The sequence below is a fragment of the Cydia splendana genome, chromosome 9, assembly GCF_910591565.1.
Source record: "Cydia splendana chromosome 9, ilCydSple1.2, whole genome shotgun sequence".
In the NCBI taxonomy this organism is placed as follows: domain Eukaryota; kingdom Metazoa; phylum Arthropoda; class Insecta; order Lepidoptera; family Tortricidae; genus Cydia; species Cydia splendana.
In genome coordinates this window covers 796965-824257 of record NC_085968.1, presented here as the reverse complement: position 1 = coordinate 824257, position 27293 = coordinate 796965, and the positions used below count along the sequence as shown (strand labels likewise).

The 27293-nt window shown below is 38.5% G+C and overlaps 3 protein-coding genes across 3 annotated transcripts; all 3 read left to right on the top strand.

The window, feature by feature from the left end:
• Positions 1 to 358: 358 nt before the first annotated feature.
• Positions 359 to 11180, top strand: LOC134793383 (uncharacterized). Its single transcript, XM_063764954.1, has 6 exons — positions 359 to 919; positions 1761 to 1871; positions 3408 to 3497; positions 4863 to 4955; positions 5476 to 5668; positions 6052 to 11180. The coding sequence occupies exons 1-6, from the start codon at positions 701 to 703 to the stop codon at positions 6435 to 6437; spliced, it is 1092 nt and encodes a 363-aa protein (XP_063621024.1). The 5' UTR covers positions 359 to 700; the 3' UTR covers positions 6438 to 11180.
• Positions 11181 to 13219: 2039 nt separating this feature from the next.
• Positions 13220 to 27266, top strand: LOC134793356 (pseudouridylate synthase 7 homolog). Its single transcript, XM_063764914.1, has 12 exons — positions 13220 to 13685; positions 14966 to 15176; positions 15559 to 15700; positions 19179 to 19299; positions 19732 to 19920; positions 21062 to 21236; positions 21943 to 22122; positions 23097 to 23232; positions 24160 to 24526; positions 24994 to 25142; positions 26119 to 26265; positions 27108 to 27266. The coding sequence occupies exons 1-12, from the start codon at positions 13381 to 13383 to the stop codon at positions 27251 to 27253; spliced, it is 2268 nt and encodes a 755-aa protein (XP_063620984.1). The 5' UTR covers positions 13220 to 13380; the 3' UTR covers positions 27254 to 27266.
• LOC134793379 (uncharacterized) lies at positions 17006 to 18520 on the top strand. The gene has a single exon (XM_063764950.1). It carries the CDS (start codon positions 17272 to 17274, stop codon positions 18397 to 18399), a length of 1128 nt encoding a protein of 375 aa, XP_063621020.1. The 5' UTR covers positions 17006 to 17271; the 3' UTR covers positions 18400 to 18520.
• Positions 27267 to 27293: the final 27 nt, after the last annotated feature.

The window sequence follows — 27293 nt, the reverse complement described above, 5'->3', positions numbered from 1 at the left end:
TATTGTCACTGTAACAAGGTACAAAATGGGTCATAAATTAAAAGTTTCGACTGTACATGCGTTATATGCCTATATGCGTTACCAACTGATATGTTTGAAGTCGGTGTCAAGCCAAATTTTTTAGCATACCATGTTTTTGGCACGATTCGATAAGGATGCGGCTATATAAGTATGTACGTTGGATTGCTTTACACGACGGCAATGAACATCCTTTCTGTAGGTTTCTTTATATAATTGATTAAACGAACTTACCCGTAAGCATCCTGTAAGTGAAATTTTTATTTAAATCTCCGTTTACCGGTTTTCAAACCGGAGTTTGAAAGTGATTGTTCACATCACTAGGGACCTCCCGTCGTCCAAAAAAAGTATCGTTCCTCCTTCTCTCTCTGTCCTTTATGAAATAGAATTAATTTCTCTTAATTTTAGTACCTAGACCGTTTTGTATATCAAAATAAGCTGTTAATTAGACAAACAAAGGTTGTTTTAAATTAGATAATTTGTGAGTGATAAAGTGTAGACGGTGTAATAGAATAGAAACAACACGACCCGATGCCCGGAAGAGTTCAATAAACTTCGGATGTCATTCCGCCAAGCACAGCCAGGCTGGGCCTAACCGGAATATAAATGTCATTCGATATTTTATGTACGATTTTTAGAAGTGATTTTTACACTAAGCATACATGAACTTATTATTCTTGCTATGGAAAATCAAAACCTACAGGAGCGGACTGTGCCAATACAGTATGTTCGGGGTTCGAGAGCTTTTAGACAGTTTAAAAATCCACCTCAGCCCCATATGTGCATTCAAGACACTATACGGGATACTTCGGAGAAATTGTTTATTAATGTGTTGGGATGGCAAAAAATCGCGAATCCGAAGCAATATTCGGACCCTATACCGCTTTACGGAGGAATGCAGGTTGGTATTCTACTCTTTGTCCTAGTTTTATATATGATTTAGGGTCAATAGGCCAAAATTAAGTGGATGTGTATTGTTTATTAGTGTAAATTGTGATTGTGTAGCATTTATTGATTTGTGATGTCATCAGTTTCTCTATAGCAACAGCTTACATCATGTAGATGAATATTTAATTCAGTTATTGATGTTTTTCTGTCATGTCTGGATGATTTTCGCTGATTGTTATAGTATAGTTTCAATTAAATAACAGTATAACCTTAGCAACATTGCTTATTTAAAAATTGTTGGGAAAAGTATTATGAGATATTGTTTTTTTTTTATCATGGCAATGGAAGTCTAAAAACACCAAGTCTGCCTCGCATACCAAACCCACAGCCACCAAACTCGTTGTCTAAACAGCAATGCAAAAATCGTCTGCAATAGCCACAAAGGCCTGTGATGAATGGAAGTCTTAATTGTTGGTAATAAATGTAACCTTACACTGGATAACTACAAAAATGTTAATTGTTTGGGGTAACACATCACTATTCAGCCGAGTTTTGGTTTTGTTCCATAACTCACATAATAAGCTAGTTAAATTCTTTCCTAACACAATCCCATAAAGTCTTATAAACATAGGATATGACTATCTCTATGTATATCTTTCTCTATTGTTCTGATTTTCTCAAAATTGTTTTGATTTGTTTATTTTAAATTTTTTTGTGAAGTGTATTCCAATATTATTGCAGTAGGCTTTACACGGGACTGCTTTAACAGTATCGAGATAATGTTGTGGCACTCTTGTGCTAAAGCCTACAGGTGTCTGTACTTAATATTCTGAATAAAAAAATATATATATCAGGTGCCGCAGGGCTGTGGACCCAACAGCACTCGGCCACCGCTACTGGTGTTTGCTGTGATGGTAAATCCTGACATCCTGAAGGCCAATGGGAAAAATGCTGCCAAACCTAGTGTAAGTCCACAATCACACTAATTTCAATCTCTCTAAAAGCCGTAACAGACTACCATACCGCACCGTGACCTTGGTGCGCTGTACCAATAAGTGAGAGCAAGAAAGAGATATCTCTTTTAGGTTGCGGTGTGGTGACTGGAAAAATTTGCTTTATCATTTTTAAATGTGGACTGTGAGGGAAGGGACTACTCCTATTATCTATATTTCCTGTTAAGACTGAGCTGGGTCTATGAAATAATACAAACCTTATTGCAAAAGGCATAAGGTCCACCGATGGACAGTTAACAGTATGGGTGTTGTTGGTACCCAAGGATCAATATACCTGGCCCCAATTTCACCACGGTGACAGGTGCGACAATTGTAAAATCACTGTTGCTGACGTCACAGGCATCCATGGGCTACGGTTACTACTTACCATCGGGCGGGCCGTATTCCTGTTTGCCACCATCCATAGTCTAATAAAACATGGTCTTCTATTCCCAGAGTGACACAGGCCTACGTCACAATAACATGGCCGCTATATATAGCGCTATCGCATATTGTCATATAGCGCTGTCGCATGATGACGTAGGCTTGTGTCAGTTAGGTGACCTAGAAAAGACGGGAATGGAGTACCAGGCGTAGTATATTATTATACCATGGCCACCATCATTGTTTTATTAAAAAAAACTTTATTATATCGGAAAAAAACAGATATTTCTTTTGCGAAGTTTCTGACAATTGTCAAGATTTATAAGAATTGTAGGTAATTCTTGACAGGTAATGAGTTATATGTCGGAATTTCGTGACAATTGTAGTGTTTTTGTGACAATTGTCATAAACTTAGCAAGAGAAATATCTGTTTTTTCCGATATAATAAAGTTTTTTTTAATAAAACAATGATGGTGGCAAACAGGAATACGGCCCGCCCGATGGTAAGCGGTAACCGTAGCCCATGGATGCCTGTGACGTCAGCAACAGTGATGTTTTACAATTGTCGCACCTGTCACCGTGGTGAAATTGGAGCCAGATCAGCTACTACTCTCAATTCTTCACATTTCCTCTTCTCCCCTTTGACCTTATGCCGGTCAATCCCCTCTCACTCCCTATGGTAGAGACTTAATCCACATAGAAAAATGTGGCTTTCCACACAGAAGGGTCCTTATACTTCAAGTGTAAGAAAATCATTTCCATCTGAAAATCCAATAGAAATTCCGATAAAAAGGTCCTTATTGCAGGTGAAGCATATGGACTCTTTTCTGGAAATGGAAAGCCACAAATATGATAATACTGTATGTTACATAATAAAACCTTTTTGTATATGTAGTATGTAACTTCAAGGTCCTGTGGTTTGGGCTGTACAAGTGTACAATCAGATATATCGGAGCAACCGAGGTTCTCAAATATATCTGAACACGCACGCCTCTATTCTCATGGCGTTAGAGTGCGTGTTCAGATATTTTTGAGCACCTCAGCCGCTCCGATATATCTGATGGTGACTGTACATTATCTGGCAGTGCCTATCTAATCTAATATAATATAACTTACTGATTTCAGGACAGAGAAGCCCTGGTGAGTTTGCTCTGCGACTTTGTCGAGGCTATGAACCCAGGGCTGGTGCTAGCACGGAACCCAACTATTTTGAAGGTATGTTTAAATTTTTTAGTGCAAAAGCTTTAGGGCTCATTTAGACGACGCGAAAACTCGCATGCGAGTTTCATTACATTGCGGGTTTTGGTAGGTCGGTGGAATTGGACGTAACCAACAGTCCCAATGTAACTAAAATCGCATGCGAGTTCGCGCGTCGTCTAAATCAGCCCTTAAAGTAATTCCACCATGCTATATTTGAAGCGAAGTTGCAAATTTCGATTAGATACATCATATAATATTTTATACTTTCGCGTTTTGAACACATATTAACTCACATTTATAGACGGGTCTAACGCGAATTTTATTCAATTACCTTGATTATTCGCGTTAGACCCGTCTATAAAAGTGAGTTAATATGTAGATACATCATATTTAGAATATTTAGATGTTTGTTAATTGTTGGAAACTTTTACACATTCAGTGTATATTTAATAGTGTAGTATGGTTCAATTATTCTGCTGCAAATGATTATTTGTGGCTTTCCATAGAAAAGGGTCCTTATGCTTCATCTGCAATAAGGACGTTTCTATCACAATTTCTGTTGTAAGGGTCTAGCAGGCTAAGGAAGGAGAAGTGGCCCCTGTGACGAATATCGTATTTTTATAATGTCATTTGTTGGCTATCTTATAATATAGAAACACTTTAACTTTCAGCCCCCTATCTTGAACCGTCACCGAGATAATGTCAAAAACGTAATTTTATGGACACATTTTTCAAAGTCGTTTTTCTCCTGAACCATATAAAGGTAGAGCAATCAAACCAAATCATAGCTACAAAGAATGAGTAGGAGTATAACTCAGATTTTTTTAAATATTTAATTCCCTGAAAAAATAATGATTAAAATGTCAGAGAATCTTTTGACAGCTCTTTTCAACAAGTAATTGTAAAGGTACACCTATGAGAAAAATCACATAAACTGCAAATAGTATTAGCTGCTACCATGCGAAAAATCAATTCAATATAATTGGTGCAACATCTCTGACATTTTAATCATTATTTTTTTCAGGACATTAAATATTAAAAAAAAACTGAGTTATACTCCTACTCATTCTTTGTAGCTATGATTTGGTTTGATTGCTCTACCTTATATAGTTCAGGAGAAAAACGACTTTGAAAAATGTATCCATAAAATGACGTTTTTGACATTATCTCGGTGACGGTTCAAGATAGGGGGCTGAAAGTTAAGGTGTTTCTATATTATAAGATAGCCAACAAATGAAATTATAAAAATCCGATATTCGTCACAGGGGCCACTTCTCCTTCCTTAGCCTGCTAGACCCTTTCAGACGGAAATGTCCTTATTGCACTTGAAGCATAAGGACCCTTTTGTGATGGAAAGACACATTTGAATTATTTTTATAGGACCGCGACCTGGCGGGTGAGCTCAAGGACGTGTGGCTCGCAGTACAGAACAAGAGAGAACGGGAGAAAGGCAGCCAGGATGTTATGTATAAGGTTAGATGGTGTGATTTGGTGATTCAACTGAACATTGTACAGTGGCCATCAGATATATCGGAGCGGCCAAGGTGTTCAAAAATATCTGAACACGCACTCTAACGCCTTGACAATAGAGGCGTGTTCAGATATTTGTGAGCGCCTTGGCCGCTCCGATATATCTGATAGCAACTGTATAAGGATGGACAGGTTGAAAATAGCTATTTGCTTCAGAATATTTTCTTGGGCCAAAAGCTCTAACGATGTGTAAGATTATACATATAATATGTATCTACATGGGAGTCGCCAGGTGGTGGCAGGGGGGTCAGCTGTTTTCCCCCTAGAGAATAAAACTTGTAACTAAATGTATGCCCCTCTCCTGGGCTATCGGCCAATTCGGCCATATCGACTATGCTTTATTCTAAAAGCCGTAACACACTACCGAGCCGCACCAAGGTCCTGGTGCGGTGCGGTAGTGTTTTACGGCTATAAAAATAATAACTCTGGCTCAATCCTAGTTTATCAACCCAACCATTTTCAGGTTTACGACATTGACGGTATAGGCAGTGAAGAGCCGGAAGAGTCGCGCGACCAAGGCAAGAAAACAGTCAAATCGTCTAAACAGATACTGCTCAACGCCGGACAGAAGTCGGAGTTTGACTCCGGCATGAACAACTGTCAGATCAATCAGAGCCATGTCAATAATACTGACAATACTACGTATTGTACACCAGGTATGATCATTATCTTACGGCCCGGCCACGACTGCGCGAACGGCGACGGCGGCGGCGGCAATGATTGGAGCGAGACAGCGATCGGACCTTTCGTTCCCATCTATGGTTGCCGCCGCCGCCGTCGCCGGTCGCGCAATGTCGTGGCCGGGCCGTCAGCTCTTAGCGCTTAGCTTAGCTTTCTTATTTGTCTTATTAGGGTCCTTTGGTCTGAAAAATTGGTGCAGGTCCTATTAATCTGAAACTTTGTCTTTATTAGGGACCTTGGGATATGTTGGGTTTGATGTTTTTCTTCAACTAATAGTATATATGGAATTATAGGTATTTCGTATATATTTTTTAATTTCTTCCAATCTCCATTATGAAAAATTCTCTCATAATTCCAGTATACGGACAGATAGTTTCAAGCAGAGAAAACCACAATCAAATCAACGACATACAGCAAAAACTTTCATCAAACGACACCAAACCATCTACATCATTCCGGAAAGACTGGAACACGGTCCACGGGAAGACTCCGGAGGGCTGGGACGAGTTCTCCAAACGGAACATATCCACCATCAAGAGCGGAGAAGACAAGAAATCTGAGAAGAAAGTCAACGGGAAGCCACACTACGACTTCTTTCCTGTATTCGACAATAAGGAAGATTCTCCAGAGAACTCTGAGGTCAGTGAGGATATTATAGACTCAATGCAGAAATTAGTTCTGCATTCGACTGATAAAAAAAATTGTGATAATAATACAAGTGCTCTCAGCTCTTTAAGCTCGTAGTTCGCTTTTAGGCATTGTTTTGAACTAGTCAGGTTCAATGTGACGGTAACTGACCATTTGTAACATGTTGTAAATTACAGATACAAAAATTAGACTATTATTGGCCAATTTACCCATAGATCACGAGTTAGACGGCGACTGATGGTCACGAGACTTCTTTAGAGGTCTTCCTGAACCACATTGGGGATGAAATAGGAATCTGGTGCATTTAAATAAGTGATAGATGGCTCCCTGGCTTCTGCGTTACTGCCTTCAGGTCATATGCTGACTTTCCACCGCGATATAGCTGAGTGACGATATAATTTATGCATTTTAACTATCTGACAAAGTTTCAACTGGAATGCAATGACATTTTTTTGACGTGTTTGGGTGGCTGCCATTCCTCAACCCACCAACGGAGCGGCTGCTGACGTCTACGAGGGTTCGTTAAACATCGCCCTTAATCTATGTTGATGTGTGTCTATTCATTCACCTCAACTCTCTTGCCGTATACCTAACCTACTCAAACACCATACTTCAGTACCAATCGTTTATTAGGATAAATTGAGCCAATTAAACTGATATTTTTAGTATCTGGTATATAAATACAAAGTATAGACCTTGTGCAGTTGCAATAAGCTTTACGAATGATCAGTTAATCGATTAACTATATATCGAGCGATTTGTCAATTTTACTGACAATATTGAAATCTGACCACAATACAAATACTCTAAGTATTCTAACTCAGGATTTCTTGACGTTTTGCAAAATTAGAATGTGCCTATTTTTTTTTTTCAATATTGTCAGTGATACCAATCATGAAATAAACGCAGTTTTAATGTGCATTTACTCCTGAAATTTAAAGTTTTAAACGAATGAAACTCGAACAAATTGTACAAGTGAAATCTCATTGTTAATAAAATATTGTATGAATGAAAGAGTGAAAATTCTTTTAGATAGTTCTTTGTTGGTGTATGACATCGAATTGAACAGTGAACTATTTAAATGTCTATTCAAAATTTCTAGTGGAGGGTTTTTACAGAAATACAGACATAATTTTTCTGAAATTACCAAATATAAAAAGGACACGGACTCCTACTTTACTTTACTAGTGATTTAAAAAACTTTAGTTCAATGTGAAACAAGCACTTACAGAAAAAGACTTTATACTGTTATAGATTAGAGTCTTAAAGCACATACTTAGCAAAATTGCGACTTATTAATTTTTTAGGGTATTTAAAAAAAATTATTGCTTTAAAACAATTTATGTAGTGGACCCTATCCTATAAGCACCATTTTTTGTTTTCTGTGACTACCCTCAGTATCCAGCATTGTGTGAGCTTTGAGTGTGCGAGATATTGGTAAATTTGTACATTTATGCTATGTTTATCATTGTTGCCAAGTTTTTGAATATTTAAATATAAATACGGCAAGCTCATATCGCGATAATGTTCACGGTTGTTTCTTAGTGTCGGAGGAATTAATTAAATAGTTTCGACAAATATTATAGTCGCTTGTTGATTAAAATAGAGTTAAAAGCTTAATTTTTTAGCATACTTTTAGGATATTTTCTCAACAGCTCCGCTTCCAAATCTTAGCTGAAACATTAAATCTGCAAGTACCCTAGTACATTTGAAATACACAATCACTTTCTTGAAGATGTTTCTATAATAAGTATGTTTCCGTTTATGATTTACAATATACATATAATACAAACCATGGTGCTTACACTATTTTGAAGTTAGCCAAATATGACCTTAAACAATGTCACGAACATGCTCTTTCCCTTTGTTTCTTGAAAGTTACTTGACAGATACTTCAAAAGTTACTTTTACTTGTAATTTCAAGAGAATCACTCTGCAACAACATCAAGGATAGGTGAATATTTTTGTTTTACATGCAATATCCAGTAATATTTTTTGGTTAAACCTTTTAGCATGCCTCAAAATCCTTAAGCTATTTGATTCATTCCCCCGACACTCCTTTGATCTCAGCTCGCATTTTAACTTAGACCAGCCTGTCCAACACTGCCAGACGATGCTTCTACCCACGGTAGACTGATTTATAAAAAGTCAATATCCTGCATGTAATACATTCACTGTGTATAATTTTTAAATAAAAGTGTATGCGTCCACGCATAGAGGAGGTTTTAAAAAAAACATTTAGAACTGAAGGCGTAACCAATCATGTTTTAAAATATTAATTAAAAGTATTTATTATTCATATGGCACTGTCTAAGATTTGCAATAGTATATTTGAAATAGAAATTCAACGTCCAAAATACTTATGATTATGACGTATACGGGCTCAGGTAGGTATATGAAATTTTAATTTTAAACCTATTTTATTTATTTGGAATGTAGATAAGGTAATATTTTTTTTACATTAGGAGTGATAATTTCTAAATCAAAAACCCTTAGAGATTATCTTCAAATACAACAACTATCTAATTCCACTTTTCTTTAGGTAACAATACAATACAAATACCTACTCTTTATTGCCCACCTTATTACAGAAATCAAATAACTAACGGTAACTTGCCAATTTTAAACACATTTCTTAAGACAGTGAATGTATTATTTCCATGAACATCCTTGGTCAAACATCACAAATCAAATTAATAACTATTATTTAAAAAAATCAGTCTTCTACTATCTACAATATCTACACCTTTCGACCTAATGTTAAATTAGTTAGAATTTTGTAACATTTGTATTTCAAGCGCAGAACAAATATATCATAGCGTAGATTTTATATGGTTGTTTAGTCCGTAATATATAACATACCAGTCTTATGTGCAATCTTCACGTCACATATATTTGTATGTAATTTATGAGTGAGTTTCAGTATTTTTAATGACACAATCGTATTGTTTACAAATCAACTAACATTCGTCTAATATGTGACGTTCTCAGGAAAAACTAATGGAAAAGTTTTCTCTTTTACTAAATACATTTTAAGATCAAAATATAAAGGCTCGAATCATTTTATTGTATTCATGGTGCTGTAATGACAGTGTCAATTGTATTATATTTTAGAATTTAGCTATGCAGTTAAAATATTGTCATTGTCATTATAGGTACTGTTTACTGATATTTATCTCTATATTATCTGAATGACAGCTATTTCAGAGTTGGGTTACATTTATTTTAAATAAGTTTATCCTTATTTTATTTCAATTACACCTAAATATGAAGCCCAAGTCTGATTTAGTGTATTTATTTGTACCAAATCTTCGTGTTTTCCATACCGATCTTTAAAAAACATGTGACTCGGTCGTTCGACCAGTGACATAATTCCACAGATACAAAATGTTTCACCTCATTAGCTGAATAACCTATTCACGTGTTTTTATGTATTATTTAAATCCATATGGAATAAAATGGAGAGCATTTAGATTAGATTAGAAAAGTTATCTGATGTAAATGATTTACAGATTATATCCTAAAAATAACGATATTGTATAGCAGTTTGACAGATCTAAGAAAGAGCCTTCATTTTATAGAATCATTGAAGGATATTTCATAGAAAGTTATTTAATGATGACTATCAGAAATGTATAAGTGTTTATACTTAATAGTTTACGTTGAATAGGTATAAAGTTGACGAAATATAAAGTGAGTCGATCTTGTTCAGACTTGTTCGAGAGATCGGCTTACTTTATATTTCGTCACTTACTTACATAATATTTAAGGCAAGATTGTTCTGAAGTGAGCTTTTAAATTGACGTTGTGTCGAGGTTGCTTGTCATATTGAGTATAAATTCAGAAAATAACGTCTAAAGATTATGTATTCAATGTAAATCTATTTAGCTAACTATACTGTAATATTTAGTTGCCGTCTGTGATATTGAAATCACAAGAAATGTTACTGACGCGTCTTAAATATTCCTCGTGTTTCAGTGATTTTATAAAAGTACAAGTTGCAATTTTACAAGTCTAAACTGGCAACATTAATGCGATTAACATTTTCTCGACCAATGATTAGCCTTTTGACCGGTGTTGCCCGTTTGGTCTTGTAAAATTGTAACCTGAAGCTTTAATAAAATTGGGCCCCGGTAATTGATTGAATAAATTAAATTCAATTACATGGCAACACTAAACGTCACCCAAACAAACGTTGCCACGTTATTGTTTTTTTTGGCGGACTTTTGTTGTTTTTTATCACAGATCGCTGTATTTTATTCCGCTGTCATTCGCATATTTTATTTCTTTAAATCTCTGTAAAAATATTTTTTGACGTGCTACTTTTTGTATTTAGACTTAGTCATATTTTTAGAGAGAGAGTATTCCTAATTTTATTAATTTAGACAACTTTTTGTGCCCTAGGCAGTGATGGTAAATAGTTAAAATAGTGTTAATATTGTTCCTTCGCGAGTTGTATATTATTTTCTAGATAATATTTCTATCGTATTATAACCATTGACTAGTCTATTTTTGCAATCTTTATTCTTCTTATTATATTTTCATATTATGTTAGTTTTTAATAGGTCTACCTCGAATCATATTGAACATATTTGGAACTATGTATAATCAATGGATATTTCTTCAACTGTAAATTTATCAGTATGAAAGCACCCCTATCACGTTAATTTTCCATCTATGAAGTAATATTTCAAAGTAATATCATAGATAGAGAAATAACTATAGATGTAAGTGATTTTTATACTGATTTGTTTAATTTTAGACGTTGTATGTTGCAATGTAAAGGAGTTATGTCAGATCTCTTGTTTACAGTATTTAAATTACATGTAATTTACAAGACTGGTTACGGTGGTTTTATTTTTGAAAGTAAACTCTTGCTAAGACCTACAGCCTGCACTCTGCAAAAGAATACACGAGGTTCTAAACTGGTCACTTTCTTCTTCGACCTAGCGTTTTCCCGGTCTGGCGCCAGGGTCCGCTTTCCTGCTCAGTCTTCTCCACTTTGCCCGGTCTTCGGCACTAAGCTGATCACTTAACTAAACTGGTCACTTTATGCAGTAAAAAATTGTACGAGTAGTACGTATGTAGGTACTAATGACATTACATTTTATTAGTATGTCTTGTCTGTGCTAAGATTAAAAATACCTAAGTTTATTTTCAAAAGAACACATAATAGAATATGTCAGGGGTCTCCGCACTAGGCTACGCCTGTATCGCGGGGAACCAGTTACAGTTTAAAATAAGAGATCTAAGTTACACAATCAAATCCATGGTATAATAATATACTCCGCCTGGTACTCCATTCCGAGATTCGCGTATGACCTAACTGACACGCGCCTACGTCATCATGCTGTTTACAGGTTCTCAAACTTTGAAATGTGGGAGAATTTTAACCAACGGTGAAAATTATTTTAACGGCATTAATTTTAAGTTATTCATGTAGAAACATAGTAAAATAAAACAAATCTAATGTATTAAATTAAACTTTATTTATCTATACAAGACAAACGTTTAAAAAACTAATTCACAGTTACACATTAATTACCAAGCTTACGACGTGAAAAGTTTGGAAAACACTGCGACTGCTGACACTGAGCGAGAAGGAAATAACAATTAACACGCGTTCGACAAGGATGACGGTCAGGGCATGAAGTTATCTAGAATTCTAGATCCGAATTGTCAAATGTGCCCAGCGCTATCCTGTGTTGCCAGTAGTATAAACAGAATTACCCGAAAGTCTGAAATTTCTTTCGTGAATCGGAAGATATTGCTAACGGGTAATTAAAAATGACGTGTTATTGTAAAATTTAAGCTAAAATACATATAAATGAAAATTATAAAATTATAAAGAAATATTTTAACTTATTAACCATAGGTATAATGTACCCATGTAACATGTTATGTTGAAATAAAGTGGCAATGTTATTGTGACGTAATCGCGTGTCACTCTGGGAATGGAAGACCATGTTTTATTAGACCATGATCAAATCCAGTAATATCTTAGGTATTTTTTGATATAATATAACAGAGTTAAAATGAAAACTTATAACATAACAGACTTAAAATGAAAACTTATAAATAAAATAATATCCTCATGCTTACTTTACTTTCTTGTCTGGGGATAATTATAATCCATTATCACAGACTTATAGTCCGGCAGACCAAATTTGTCAGTAAATAAGAACTAAAAAAACTATAGGTACTCATCTCTTTCTTATGGGAGTTATGGGGGCTAGACCGGGCTAGTACTAGCGCAAGACAAAGACAGTATGATCCTCTCCGTCTCTTTAAAATGGGACAGTCCCTGGCAAAACTATATTTAATTACTCTGGCTGATTGAATATTGCCTTGCATTTAATTTGAAAGTATAAGTAGTCCACGATTGATTTATTGTCTATGATAAAATGTTGCCATAGATGCATCGATAAGCTTAAATTTGTGAAAAAAATTATGAATTTACAACAAAATAGACAAAAATTAACTGCTTGTTAATTATTCTAAAAGTATTTGGCTATCCATTTGCATTTCATAATTCTACATTTATGTGATTTAACCAAAACTTGACTCACGATTCACGCAAATATTATGAATCATCTTTCTCGCGTAGCCCCGACTTCTTGCCACGGCTTATGGGAGGGGTCCACTTGGCAATTAATTCCAAGAATTGGTGTATTAGTTTTACGAAAGCGACTGCCATGTCACCTTTCTTTGCATGTCACCTTTCAATCCAAGAAGGACTCTAGGCCTTATTGGGAAATGAAGGGATTTCTATTCAAATAACTGGCAACTCTAGACTTATCAATTTGACGATTTTGACGTTTTGTGTTGTGTCTTATAGGTTATAGCGTGTTGTGATTTGCTGATCGGCATTATCGGCAATTTCTATTCGACGTGCTGTTTTTTTAGCCAAAAAGCATTAAAACCACGTAGATTTAAGATTTTACTGATGTTTCCAATTAAAATACGGTCAATTTAACTATTTTTATTGCTTTATTTTAAGTAAAACTGTGTGCAATTGTAGGTTAATACATAACTAAACATGAGCAGTGGAAATTGGGGTAATAGGAAGCCATGGGGTGGTCGAGGCCGTGGGGGCTTCGGCGGCAGAGACCGGGGCTCCAGAGGAGGAGTTAACAAGAACTACAGGGGCCATAATTTTGGAAGTAATAGAGGGTTTCGTGGAGGCCGTCAAAATGATTATGGCGGACGCGGGCCGCCCCAACCGTTCCAGAATTATGCTAAAACGCCGCGAGATACGCCTGGGAAGAGACTGTCGGAAGAGGAGATTGGTGTTACAGAGTATATCAACGACCATGAGGGGTTTTTAGGTGTGATCAAGTCCAGGTAAGATCAATATTCATAGCTTTTTTTTTTTACCAAAAACCATATGGTTGTGATGGGATTATTAGTGAAAATCTTTAGTGTGAGAGGTGCTACTATTGTTTAGCTATTTCATGTGTTTCCATGTGGTTGATTTTGTTTCAAATGTGAATAGGCCTGTTGCAAGTAACAAAGAATCACGGAAATAATGGTTTCAAAGAAACATATATGTTAATAAGATTCTAAAAAATGGCCCAATCTCAGTATAAACTGAAGGATTATTAATATATTCAATAAAATAAAGCTGCAAAATTCTCCAATCGGCCATTATTACTGAAATGCCAATCAGAAGCGTTCTAAACAGTGACGTCATCACTCATCAATCCATAACATATTTCTTAGAGCAACATAGACAACTTCATTGACCGAAATCCATACGTTCTCACCAAAGAGTTCGAAGGTGCAAAAAAATGTTATTTCGCCACTAAACATTTATTGCATCCAAAAAATATTATTACACGATATAAAGGAGATATCTATTTGTTATTATCTAAATAATACGATATTTCACCAACAAACTTTTTTAATTATTTGGCTGAATGGAACTATCATTGCCATGTTGGCTGTCGTAACTAAAAAAAATGAAAAATTAAAAAGTAAAACCGGTGATCGATGATTTTCACTCAAAATTTACATGTATCTAAATAATTCATCTTAAATTGCAACCGTGTGAGAGTTTTTGTGATAAATTTTTGTAATGTATTTACCATCGCTAATCGTAATATATGGTGCTGAATTAACAATATCATTCGGATTCAAGGGAAATTCGTAACTGTAAGTATGTAAACAATGTCTACCACCCTACCACCAACTAAATGATGACGTCACAAATGTCATGCTAGGCGTTTTCGCACGAGTTTTAGCCTAGCTATAATAAAATGCAATTATTTATGTTAAATCTTATGAGTATAGCTGAAATATTGTGTTTTTCTGAACCAATACAAGTGTACCGACAATAATAAAAGGGATTACAAAATTTGTCATCAGGCCTATTTGAATGTGAGTGTATGTAAATGTCACTAGACCTTATTTAAACTTATTTAATCTCTGTAATTGTTAGTATTTTCCCAAATTCTTTTGATTACTTTTAAATTGTGTTTGTACATATCTGATAGTAAAACTGTGTATAATACAATGTGCTTTTTTATGACCTAAAATTATAGTTAAATGTGTGTGTGTTAGAAAAACAGAGCTTACTTGAAATTTATTCCAAAATTCTTACCAAACTTCCAAAACCCTTCCAGATACTCCGACTTCCAAGTCTCTGAGATCAATCTCAAAGGTGAGATAGCCAAGCTCACCAACACCAAACCTCCGCAACCACCTGTAGACAAGGACGTAGAGCAAGACGAGGATCTGCTGCTGAACAAGTATAACGTGGAGATCCTGCCGATGGACGAGTGGGACCGGATCAACAAGCTGGCTGTGTCGGAAGCTAGTAGCGAGAAGGTTGAAGTAGGTATTTGGTTTTCTTAGTTTGATTTAGCTGGAGTAAGTAAAATAAAGTTATTCAAAACATAAAAACAAATATGAAACAATCTTACACAAATCAACCTAGGGATTTTTGCCACGGTTCATGGGAGCCTGGAGTCCGCTTTAATCCCAAGAATAGTGTATCCCGTAGGCACTCGTATTTACGAAAGTGACTGCCATCTGACCTTCCAACCCAGAGAGTAAACTAAGCCTATCAGGATCAGTCACTACCAACTATAGGTATGTGGAGGAATAAAGGAATTCTGCTGCTGGTTGGTTTTATTATTCGTATCTACTCACTTCACTTTCCATTGAAATCTGTGTCGCCTTCTGTTTTATGATAACCTCAACCTTTTATCAACAGATAGACGTGACAGGCATGTCCAAGGAGCACCGCACCAAAATCCATGATGCAGTGAAAAAGGCGTTTGGAGACAGTATTGTCGGCAGCACCGTCGGAGATGGGGACAAGAAGCTTGTGCGCTTCGAGAGATACAGAAAAGGAGGTAAGCTATGAGAAGCTAACAATTTTGTGAGGTAGAAATATAAAATTTTCTGAATAAATAAATAGTGTGGATAGCTTTTCGTAAAACTGCAAATAAAAACAGCAATAGAACATACAGTTTGTGAAATGCTGACATTCTTTCAGTATCATATTTCAAAAACTTGTGACTATATTTTTATGAACTGAATTTTATTATCCACTCACAGACTGTATGTTGAAATAGTTCACTCGTTTTCAGGTTGGTTACCAACTGACATAAACCCCTTCACACGAGTTTCAAGAGATGATGCACAGAGAGGCCAGAATATACATTTCAGTAGTGTTTCTACACACAATCCTTATGGCGATACCAGAATTTTGTCAAATAGTACGTGTATTGGTGCTGCTTCGACAGTGCCATACAGTTTAAATCACGAAAATGCTTTGGCAAGATCCCGACTTTCCCACAGTGTTGGTCCTGTTACTACAATACCTTACCATGTTATTCAACGGGACAGTTCTACAATGCTCTCGCATAATTTACAAAGGGGTGCTGTTTCCACAGTGCCTCTCTTTTCACGACGAGACATTGCTACAGTAACCTCCCAGTTTACAAATGATGGAAGAACACCGCAAGGCCAAAGCCATAGTGGAAGAGGTGTTGAACCAATGGTTTATCTAAGCTCGACGCAGGCAAGCTGTACCCAGTCTGAAAGAGTTTATGAGACAGTGACTTCGATATGTGGCTCGGGGCTGGCCCAAGGCAGTACCCTGTCCGATAGAGAAGTTGCTGGGCCAATGGCTTTTTCAAGCTCGGCGCAGGCTCTCAGCCGTACCCAGCTTGACGAAAGAATTGCTGGACCACCTTGGAAAGACTCTTCCGCTCAAAGCCGTACCTTGGCGTGTATAGAAGTTGTTCGATCAGTGGCTTGGGAAAACTTGTCCACTCCAGACGTTACATTGACTGATAGAAAAGTTGGCGAATCAGAGGATTCGTCTACAGTCACATTTCAATGTCATACTCAGTCATTAGTCACAGAAGACGATTCACCAGAATTATCTGATGCCTTAGAGCAGATAGAACCACAAGATGATGTGTTTGCAAGGCTCGATGCCGGTTGGACTATTCAAGATCCCGAAAATAAAACAATAAAGCTAGTGTCTGAATCTGAACCTACAATTGAAAGAAAGAAAAAGAAAAATAGGAAGCAGCGCCGAAAGGCTAGAGAACTAGCTAGGCAGGCAATAGAGATGAACACAACTACATTATCTACGCACCAAGATGTTACACTGACTGATGGAAATTTTGATTCACAGGCTTCTGAATTACAGGCTTTACCTACAGACACTTTTGAATGTCATAGTAAGTTTATAATCATAGAAGATAGTAACGATTCACGAGCAGCATCTGATGTCTTAGAGCAGACAGAACTAGACGCGGTATCCGCACGACTTGAAGCGAATTGGACTATTCAGAATCCCAAAAACAAAACAAGAAAGCCAGTGGCTGAACCTGCAATTATAGAAAAAAAGAAAAAGAAAAATAGGAATCAGCGTCGAAAGGCTAGGGAACAAGCAAGACAAGCAATAGAGATGAACACAATTCCACTATATACCTACGTACCTTCTAAAAACACAGTTAACAGTACTCCTAACACAAATACCATGAAAGCAGCTATCGCCCTTGAAGCCAGTACTCTTAAAAGAAATGAAGAAAACCCGAATATACCAAGAAAAAGAACTATTGAGGAGGTCATATCTCCTACTGATCCTAAGAGGAGAAAGCTCAGTGCCAATGAAAGTAAACAAGAGACAATATCACGTAAAAGAGTCCTAGTTGATAACATTGGTAATAGTGTCGATGCTAAGAGACAAAAAACAGAAACGACAGGAAATAAAACGTATGCAGAAGCTGTAAGGTCGGGTCTGATAGTTTCCATCACAACATTAAATAGATATTTTACTCCTCAGCTTTCCGAAGAATTTCAGCAACAAATACAAACGAGACTAATGGAAGAAGCAAAATCAAATAACAGTCCCGGCCCAATATTTAGAGGAAAGCCAATATATTCCAACGGTGCTTTACGTCTTTGGTGTGAAGATGAAACCACGCTTTCGTGGCTTAAACGTACCACTTCAACGATGACTGTTTCTTCAGGAGTTAAAATAATTATAAAAACCCGAAGAGAAGTAGAACCTATGGTACGCTGTGGTATAGTTTTACCTGGTGTTTGGGATGACTTTACTTTGATTGTAAAAGCATTGAGGTATCAGAATGCTTGGGCAGAAGTTGATAGTTGGAAACTGCATAGGATTGAAAAACAGGAGACTGATACTTTTGCTGTTATTAGTGTACCAAAGGTTTTGGTGAAAAGTATTTTAGGGCACGAACGTCGACTTGCCTTCATGTTAGGTTCTGTATACGTGAAGTTTCAAGGTTCTAAAGGAAAGTATTTTGAATATCCGCCACAAAATGTTTTCCAGAATATGCATAAACGTGTGGAAAGTGCTGATATGACCAACCAAGGGGTAGGAATGCAATACCAAACTTTGGAAAGGACTGACTCAGTTTCTGATAAAGATGTAGAATTTGGAGACCATTTGGAAAGTGAACAGAATCTTAGAAATTACTTAGAAAGCGCAGACAACACGCGCTTAGGCAATACCAATAAAGAAAGGGTGGGAATGCCAAGAGAAGGTATCCCGTTCTATCAAACTTAACAAGTAACCAAGACAACCTCCACCATAAACTACAATTTATGGCTTTACTTTTGGTGGGGGTTTTATACAGCCATATTAATCTTAGAGCCATGGATCAGAACAGGCACAATTTACGGACATGTAAAAGGTAAGCTTTTTCGGACTATTTCAATATGAAATTTAACAATTCTCTAAGGTCATTCTCAGCTAGTGGTTGGATAAATATACCAAAATTATAGGGTACTGTACTTTTTCGTGTATCCCTGTGTGTGTGTTGTTTCCGAATTTCCTTTGATAGGGTATTGACCCAAAAATAGGTGCTCTACAGTTTATGCGTTACAGAGCCTTAGGTCGAGGACTGGACGCAAACGGCGCGCTGCAAATCAAAGTCGCTCATGTATTTGGTCGGGCCTAAAGTGTGAGTGGCCTTGATTTACCGTTCGCCGCGCCGCGCGCCGCTTGTGTCCAGTCCGCAGCCTTATCGCGAACCACGTCTTTCGTTCTTCTATTTGCCTTTCCATCACTCGAATATGCAAGCGTCATTAGAGAGCCAGATTGCGTGATTTCGAATTTCGATGGTCGCGGTAGGTCGTCAGTTTAGGGAGGTATACCACCTGTCCAATTTCTTTGTCCAATGCGCATTTTGTCTCACATTTTGCTTAATGAGAGAGTAAGATGCAATGCCATTGGACCAAGATATTGGACTTAGGTACGCACGCTACCTATTGATAATGTCCCAGAATTTAACCTTTCCTAACTTTTTGTCATTTTTATTGATGATAATTGTGTTTGTGTTTCAGTGCGCATAGACAACCGTGTGAAGTGGGTGTGGGGCGGCGAGCACGTGCACTTCATTCTACACAAAGAAAACTGTGACACTATGGACGCGGCGCAGCGCCTCGCCGAGCGACTGAGGATGAAGTAAGTTCCGAAATAGTTCGCTAGATAGCGTTGATTCTACAGCTATAAGTGCTATATCGCGATATCGTTTGAGAAGAAGATAAACATATGTATTTAAACCTAAACACAAGCTCTTACTCTCTTGACAGTAAAATATGTTCAGATATGTTTGAACACATCATTTATTCTCACACCAAGAAAATTGCAATACGATCAGATCATAATAAGCACCTTACCCGCTTATCTACGTATGCATTTTACATTTCGATCTTTGCTACTTATAAACACTAATATGTGACGTTCCACGGGTAAGGGTACCTTATGGCGGTTGGCGTTTATGCTATTATTAACGTCGCTCCAATACTATTGCGCTATGCGACGTAAGCGTCAACCGCCATAAATTACCTTTTTCCTTGGAACGTCACATATAATGGTTGCAATGGTTGTTTCCAGTCTCCGTCCGTCGTGCCTCGGCTACGCCGGCACCAAAGATCGCCGCGCCAAGACCTCGCAGTGGTTCTCGGCGCGCAAGATCGACCCGCGCCGTCTAGCGGGCGCCGCGAGGGATCTAAGGGACATACATATTGGGAATTTTAGCTTCAGCGACACGCATTTGAAGTTAGGGATGCTTAAAGGGAACCGGTGAGTTATACACCTCGCATGTGCTCGATCGTCAAGCCTCCTCGCCAGAGATCTGAAGGATCTACTCATCGCTATTTTTTGAAATTTTGGAATAATTATGATATTTACCATGCTTTAGCTTATAATAATAAAAAAATGTATGAACAAAATGGGATGGAGAATTTATGTTTCAATAACTGTTTAGTAACTGGCCACCCTAAACTAAAAATGAATTCTATTCACCTATAAACATAGTTCATTTTAGTATAAGGTGACTAGATTTTGAAGGGTGGCCAGTTATTGAAACCTTATACTGAGTAATTGACGATTACCTTTCGTACCTCCTATGTATTCGATCGTAAATTTTCCGATCCGGCGAACAACATACGATTACTTTGTTGTATTATTTAATTTAATTTTGTTTTAAACCATTTTACCGCTAAAGACGTTCACTGACGCGCACGGCTACAACCCAATATCAACCTTCGTGCATTGCAACAATGTTCATGATGCCACGCGAAGCGAAAGCGAGGTTTAGACTAGCAAGAACTTGCATGCAATTCTCATTACATTGCGGTATCTGATCAAACATTTGAATGTAGATTACCTTAAGCCGCGTATCCATTAGAGGCAGCCTCGGGTCGAGCGGCTGCCTCTCCCCGCGACCGCTGAAGTGGAGACGCTTGCTCAACCTGAGGCTCGCCGCGACACGAAGCAAATTCGTGGCCGCGAGCCGAGCCATATTTTGTCGGTGTTTTTACCGTGCTCAAATGAGCCTCAGTCCGAGCCGTGCATTTGATGGAGACGATCGACGCGTTTTGGCTTTAAACTGCACACGTTGCGGATCAAGCGGAGGCGATTCGCCTCGAGCTGATCACAACGTGCCTCGAGCCTTTGCCTCAGAGCGAGCAGCCTCAAACTGAGGCTGTTTGCTTCACGTTGAGGCTGCTCGACCTGAGTTTGCCTCTAGTGGATACGCAGCTTAGTCTAAGGCCCACTTGCACCATTCCATTAACCCCGGGTTAACCTTTTAAACCGTTAACCCAGTGTCAAATTGTACTGGTAACCATGGTAACTTCAGGTTTAACGGGTTAATCCCGGGTTAGTGCAACGGTGCAAGTGGCGCTAAGGCTCGCTTAGTAAATAAAAACTTGTTTCCCAGATTTCGTATAGCCCTCCGCAACGTGACCGCCGCCGACGACTCAGTGGAGCGCGCCTGCCAGTTACTGTCGGATAGCGGGTTCATCAACTACTACGGCCTGCAGCGGTTCGGGACGAGGGCCGACACACCCACTTATGAGATCGGGAAGAGTATGCTCAAAGGGGAGTTTCAGGAGGTAAGTCAAAAAAACACATCGAAAATACAACACTCAGTCAACAATCCCACTCAACGTCATCCCAGGCGCAAAGGTGCCCAACACGCTCGCCGCGTTACATCGTGGGAACCTCTGCACCAAGAATGACCCGGATTGGGGATCAAGGTCTTCATTGTGCAAAAGTTCTCGACCTTCATGCCGTTGAGAGACCTCGAGGCAGACCGAGAACGAGTGTGTACATGCTGCTCCCTTCTGGTGTCGCTCTTTCTTGTCTCGTCTCGCGCTTCTCCGACTGGATCGGGCCGGAACCGAGACTTCGGCAGAGGCTCTCGACGAGTGTGTATAGCCGACATCAAAAAAATCTGTGGCATCTGAACACCAACAGCTTATCTTATGTACACACTCGTCGAGACACCTCGAGATAGGCCGAGAACGAGTGTGTACATACTGCTCCCTCGTCTCGCTCTTACTCGTCTCGTCTCGTCGTTCTCCGATTGGGTCGGGGCGGTGACGAGACTTGGCGAGAGACTTGCCGAGTGTGTACAGCCCGCATTACGATGAGTCGTGATGGCAATTGAAAGAATTAATTATCAAACTTGACTACACAGTTACTTTTACATATTAGTGCAGAGCCGTACTTCGACATCTAGTTCGGCGGTCAAAATATATTCCGCTATTAATAACTCTTTGTTTATTAGTAATTAAATTTTAACATGTTATATTTCAGGCGATAAACGGCATCCTCCGGCCCCGTCCCGGGCCGCTCCAGTACGCGCTTGAGCAGTACCGTGAGCACGGCGCCGGCGCCGCGCTGGCGGCCGGGATTAGATCTCATAACAGTATAGAACTCAGGCTGTTGAAGGCACTGGCTAGCCAGCCTAAAGACTTATTGGGAGCACTCAACAAGGTATGTAAATTAAAGTACATGTTTTCACAGAAAACATTCACCAAATGTCCCTTTGGCAAAACGTCTCGACTTAAATTGACCCTGTCGCAACACATCCTGTCTGCAAAATCTATTTGCAAATTAATCTTCAAATTTGGCGATTTTTCATCAAGGTGAGTTACAAGAAAAGTATTTTTTTACAAAAGATGCTATATTACACTCCAATACGCATTAGTCAATGCGACCACTACAGCGTTGGCGGACGGGATTAGATCCTATAACAGTGTAGAGCTGATACTTTTGAAGGCTTTGGCTAGCCAACCTAAAGACTTGTTGAGGCCGCTGGCGCTGAATAAGGTGGGTCACCATTTTTTATCTCATAAAGGTTAAGCAAAAAGGGCCCACTGACATAACGCCTAGCTCAATATGATCTGGGACTTCAGGCCTGTTAATACCAACAGTAAATAAAGAAAGAAGACTGGGACCAAACATGCTTCAGTAGTATAGTTGGTTAGAGCAACTATCCTAGTGATAGGCCTCTGGGACACCAGTCCAGTTTAGTCAATCGTTTATAGAAATCGTTAAACGAAACTCAAATAACGTATTGAAATAATACATCATCATTGGTTCCATCTTCCTTCTAACATACCGATATATTTTTACTTTTCCATTGTTATACTCGTATTGGCTGCAACCCCTGGTTAAATCCAGTTTTAGACGGTATTTTTTTTATTTTGTCCTTAAAAAAAATAAAGTAATTGAGGCTTCTGGGACACCAGTCCAGTTTAGTCAATCGTTTATAAAAAACGTCAAACAAAACTCAAATAACGTATTGTAATAATACAACATCATTGGTTCCATCTTCCATCTATCATACCAACACGTTTTTACTTTTCCATTGTCATATAGGCTACACTCCTTGGTTAAATCCAGTTTTAGACGGTATTTTTTTTATTTTACTCCTTAAAAAAACTAAAATAATTGTTTCTCCCCAGTTGGCCCGTAACACCCGCCTGCTATACATACACTCGTACCAATCCATGGTATGGAACCGCGCCGTATCGGAGCGCATCAAACGCTTCGGACTGAAACCGGCCGCCGGCGATCTCGTGCCACTCACAGAAGTCGATGGTAAAAATTCAAAACAAAAATTATAAGTCATACAATTTATGAGGTCATCAGATTCAAAATTGTACCCTGCGGTGGATCCCTATTGAAAAAAAATGGACCGAAATTCAAATTTTCTATGGGACGATATCCCTTCGCGCCTACATTTTTTAAATTTGCTGCCTTTTTCTACTGACAAGATTTGTTTGACCAGCTATATATTTACAATGTGCGATGTGTGAAACTCGTGATCCCTTTCAGACCCAATAATCGCGATTTGTCAACAGAAAATAATATCTTGTGTTAAAAATTACACTTGAAATAAATCTGCTCAATCTATGGGACATACATGAAAAGGTCAATCTGATAATTATAAGTATACTTTTCATCACTAAAATATGACATCTCGAGCATCAAAGTAACAGTGATATCAATGTTAAATCTCTCTTCTTCTTCGTATTCTTCATTACTGAAGGTCGTGCCTGTCTTGAAATGCCTTCACCGAGGCCTCGACGAGCTGCTTCCATTTCACCCTGTCTTCGGCTTGTCTAAGGGCAGTAGTGACAGTAAGTCCTGTAATGTTCCTTACTTGATCGGACCAACGGGTGGGTGACCGTCCTCTCGGCCTCTTGCCATCCACTTTTCCACAAACAACCAGTTTCTCCAGGTTATCTGGCTGCCTTCGAGCAATATGTCCAAAATAGCCCAGGACTCGTTGGTAACAGATTGTGGATAATCTGGATTTGATCCTGAGTTGGTTGAGAATGGATTTGTTGGTTCGTTTTGCTGTCCACGGTATGCGCAACATTCTCCTCCAACACCACATCTCAAATGCCTCAATTCTTTTCCTGTCTATTGCCCGTATTGACCATGACTCCGAGCCGTAGAGAAAAATTGAAAACACTAACACAATGTTAAATAGATCAACTCATAACTTTGTTTCTCCAACAGATGACATAGACGAAGACAGCGATGAAGAAACCCCCGACGATCAAGAGGGCGTCGAAACACAAGATGGCGGCGATATCCAAGATGGCGGCAACATTCAAGATGGCGGCGGCATCCAAGGAGGCGACCCAACTGAACCATCTACGGAAGAAAAACAATCTGAAAAGAACACAGGAATGCAAAAGGAACCAGTGAAATTCCCAGTAAAAATATTAACGCAAGAAGACGTGGATAGTGGGCAGTTCAGTATATTGGACATTATAATGCCTTTGCCGGGGTATTTTATTGACTATCCGCCAAATATGGTTGATTTTTATGAAGAGTTGTTGAAGAAGGATGGATTGACTTTGGAGTTGAAAAATAAAATCAAGTAAGTAACGGTTTTTCCTGCGTTTGACAAAATCGTAAGATTAAACATTTATGCAGATTATATTGATAAAACCTTGTTTTTTAACCTCTGATATTTATGTCATTCGTACATACGGTGTATGAAAAACATTTTCTTTCATTTGTGGCCTTTCTAGGACTCTAACCTTGTTAGATCTCTATGCAGATTCTGATCCTGGACAGAAATAGAAATCAGTTGGCAAAAAGAATTTGTCAGAATTGACGACTTTGTTACCGCCTGTACTTCCTAAATCTATAAATGCCAATCGTCCTTTGTCATGCCAAGTGTGACAGTACGTATTAAAGACCTTACGAAAAAGTGTGACAAGGGGGGAGGGGGGTGGTCTAAAAGAAATTTTGTGTGATGTAATTAATGGACGACCCCTAAGGACATGTTCCGAAATATTTGGCCACTTTGTCTTTACTTTATCAATTCGTTTTCTTCCTCAGGAGTCTCAGCATGTCAGGCGCATATCGTCGATTAGTTACCCGTCCTATCGACATGTCGTGGTCGTTCGTGCGATACAACTCGCCCACTGAAGATCTGATCCTGTCTGATATGGATGAGATACGGGGAGTCACACTTAAGGAGACACCAGGTATAAGACAACGGCTAATTTTGTAAAAAAAAACCTATGTAGCATCACTCGCACCCTAGATTACATATACATAATGATTAATGAATTCGCTTGCCAAACCCCAGCTCGTACCAATGAGTTTTTCGGAACTTATGTACGATATATCATTCGATATTTACCAGTCGCTTTTCGGTGAAGGAAAACATAGTGAGGAAACTGGACTAATCTCAACAATGCCTAGTTCCTCCTCTGGGTTGGAAGGTCAGATGGCAGTCGCTTTCGTAAAAACTAGTGCCTACGCCAATTCTCGGGATTAGTTGCCAAGCGGACTCCAGGCTCCCATGAGCCGTGGAAAAAAAGGTGGGATAACGCGGAATTCGCTTGCACTGACTGTGGTTGAGTTTTTGGTCTAGTTTAGTCGTCGACGTAAGGGTGGTATTCCACCTATTCAATTTCTTTGTCCAATGTGTATTGCGTCTCACATTTTGCTTAATAAGAGAGTGAGACGCACTAACATTGGATAAATAAATTGGACAGGTGGAATACCAGCCTAACCGAGCTCGTGCGCAAATTTTTGATCAATCACTGGTGAAACTTACTCACGCATATATTCTGTTTTATGATTTGTTATTTAACCAATATTCACTGTCAAATCTGGTGAGGCGTCTATAATGCTCGATTTCTACCGGATTGCCTTAATTCTCTAGACAGTTGAACGCCGTTCCTAAATCAGTGCCTACGAATGTCATTGAGACATTGCTCTTGCTACCTACAAAGGTCTTGGGTTTGAATTCCGGAAAGGATTTTCTACTAACCTCCAAAGTCCCTGCGTACAATTTTTATGTACATATTCCAAAATCTATTTTGTACTTTTATTGTGTAACTGCTTCTGGGTCTCAGGAGGCTAAACATTTAAAAAAAGTTTTATCAAGGGTTTCTGGTGGGACCAGGTTGATTGGTTTTAAAGTCCCGTAATGTATAATTTCTCTCTTTTCAGACGGCCAATACAAAGCCTTACTTCTCAGCATGTCTCTCCCGGCAAGCTGCTACGCGACCATGGCACTCAGGGAACTGCTCAAAGTCGACACTTCGGGAGACAATCAGGCGCTGCAGAATAACTACCACAAGAAATCTGACGCCACAGGTATTGCATCAACACGTACAAAATGCTAAGGACGGAGACAGAAGGCGCCTAAAATCCGTTAATTCTAAAAGCCGTCGAATTTTTAGAGGGGTCACCAATCTAACCTAACCTAACTCTATGACCTCTACCAATACAAAATTCTTTATTTCAAAAAATACACATAAAAGATGATGCAAGGGATAAAGCTACCCTGTAAGCAAAAATATGCCCGTGTTGGGTCCCGCGGCCCGCTTCAACAGGATGCCTTTTTCAAAAGTTTGGAAAATTTAACCGTTTTTATAAAAACGTGTTCGGTCTAATGAACATTCGGCAAATGAAACATCGGGCATACCTACTTACGTATATCGAAGTTGCGACATGTTACCCAATTGGTTATTTGCCTCTTTCTAAAATAACATAAATGTCAAAATTAAGGATAGACAATAATGCATCCCGTACTGAGAAATCGATGGTCCTCTTCAGATCCTGTTGACGTGCCTTAGTGCCATTAGGTAGTGATTTCTGATGTGGCTATTTTTAGTAATTTTAGTAACCTGTGCATTTGCTCTGAACTAACCATTTTGGAAGTACTGTGACATACTACTTGCTGGCATAGGGGAGACCGAGGTGAGTTGTGACAGAGGAGAGTTGTGACATTGTCGATTTTTTGGTATCTAATAACTGTTGCGAACAGTGTGCGTTTGTTAGCTCGCAACTTGAACTAACAAACGCGCGCTATTGCGACCTAGTTTTTAGTTAATAGATTCCAAAAAATCGACAATGTCACAACTCTCCTCTGTCACAACTCACCTCGGTCTCCCCTACTGTTTTAGGAAAGTAATTCTTGTTTTTTTCTCTTTCAGAAACCACAGATGCCAAAGGTAACGAAGCATCAGAAAAACTCGAAGAATCGGACAACGGCAACGAAGGCGAGAAGGAGAATGGGGCGAAGAGGAAGTTGGACTCTGAAGATAGTGACGCCAAACGGGCGAAGCAAGGGGAAGAATAAATATTCAAATTAAGTATGCGTTTTATTACGAATTAGGTTC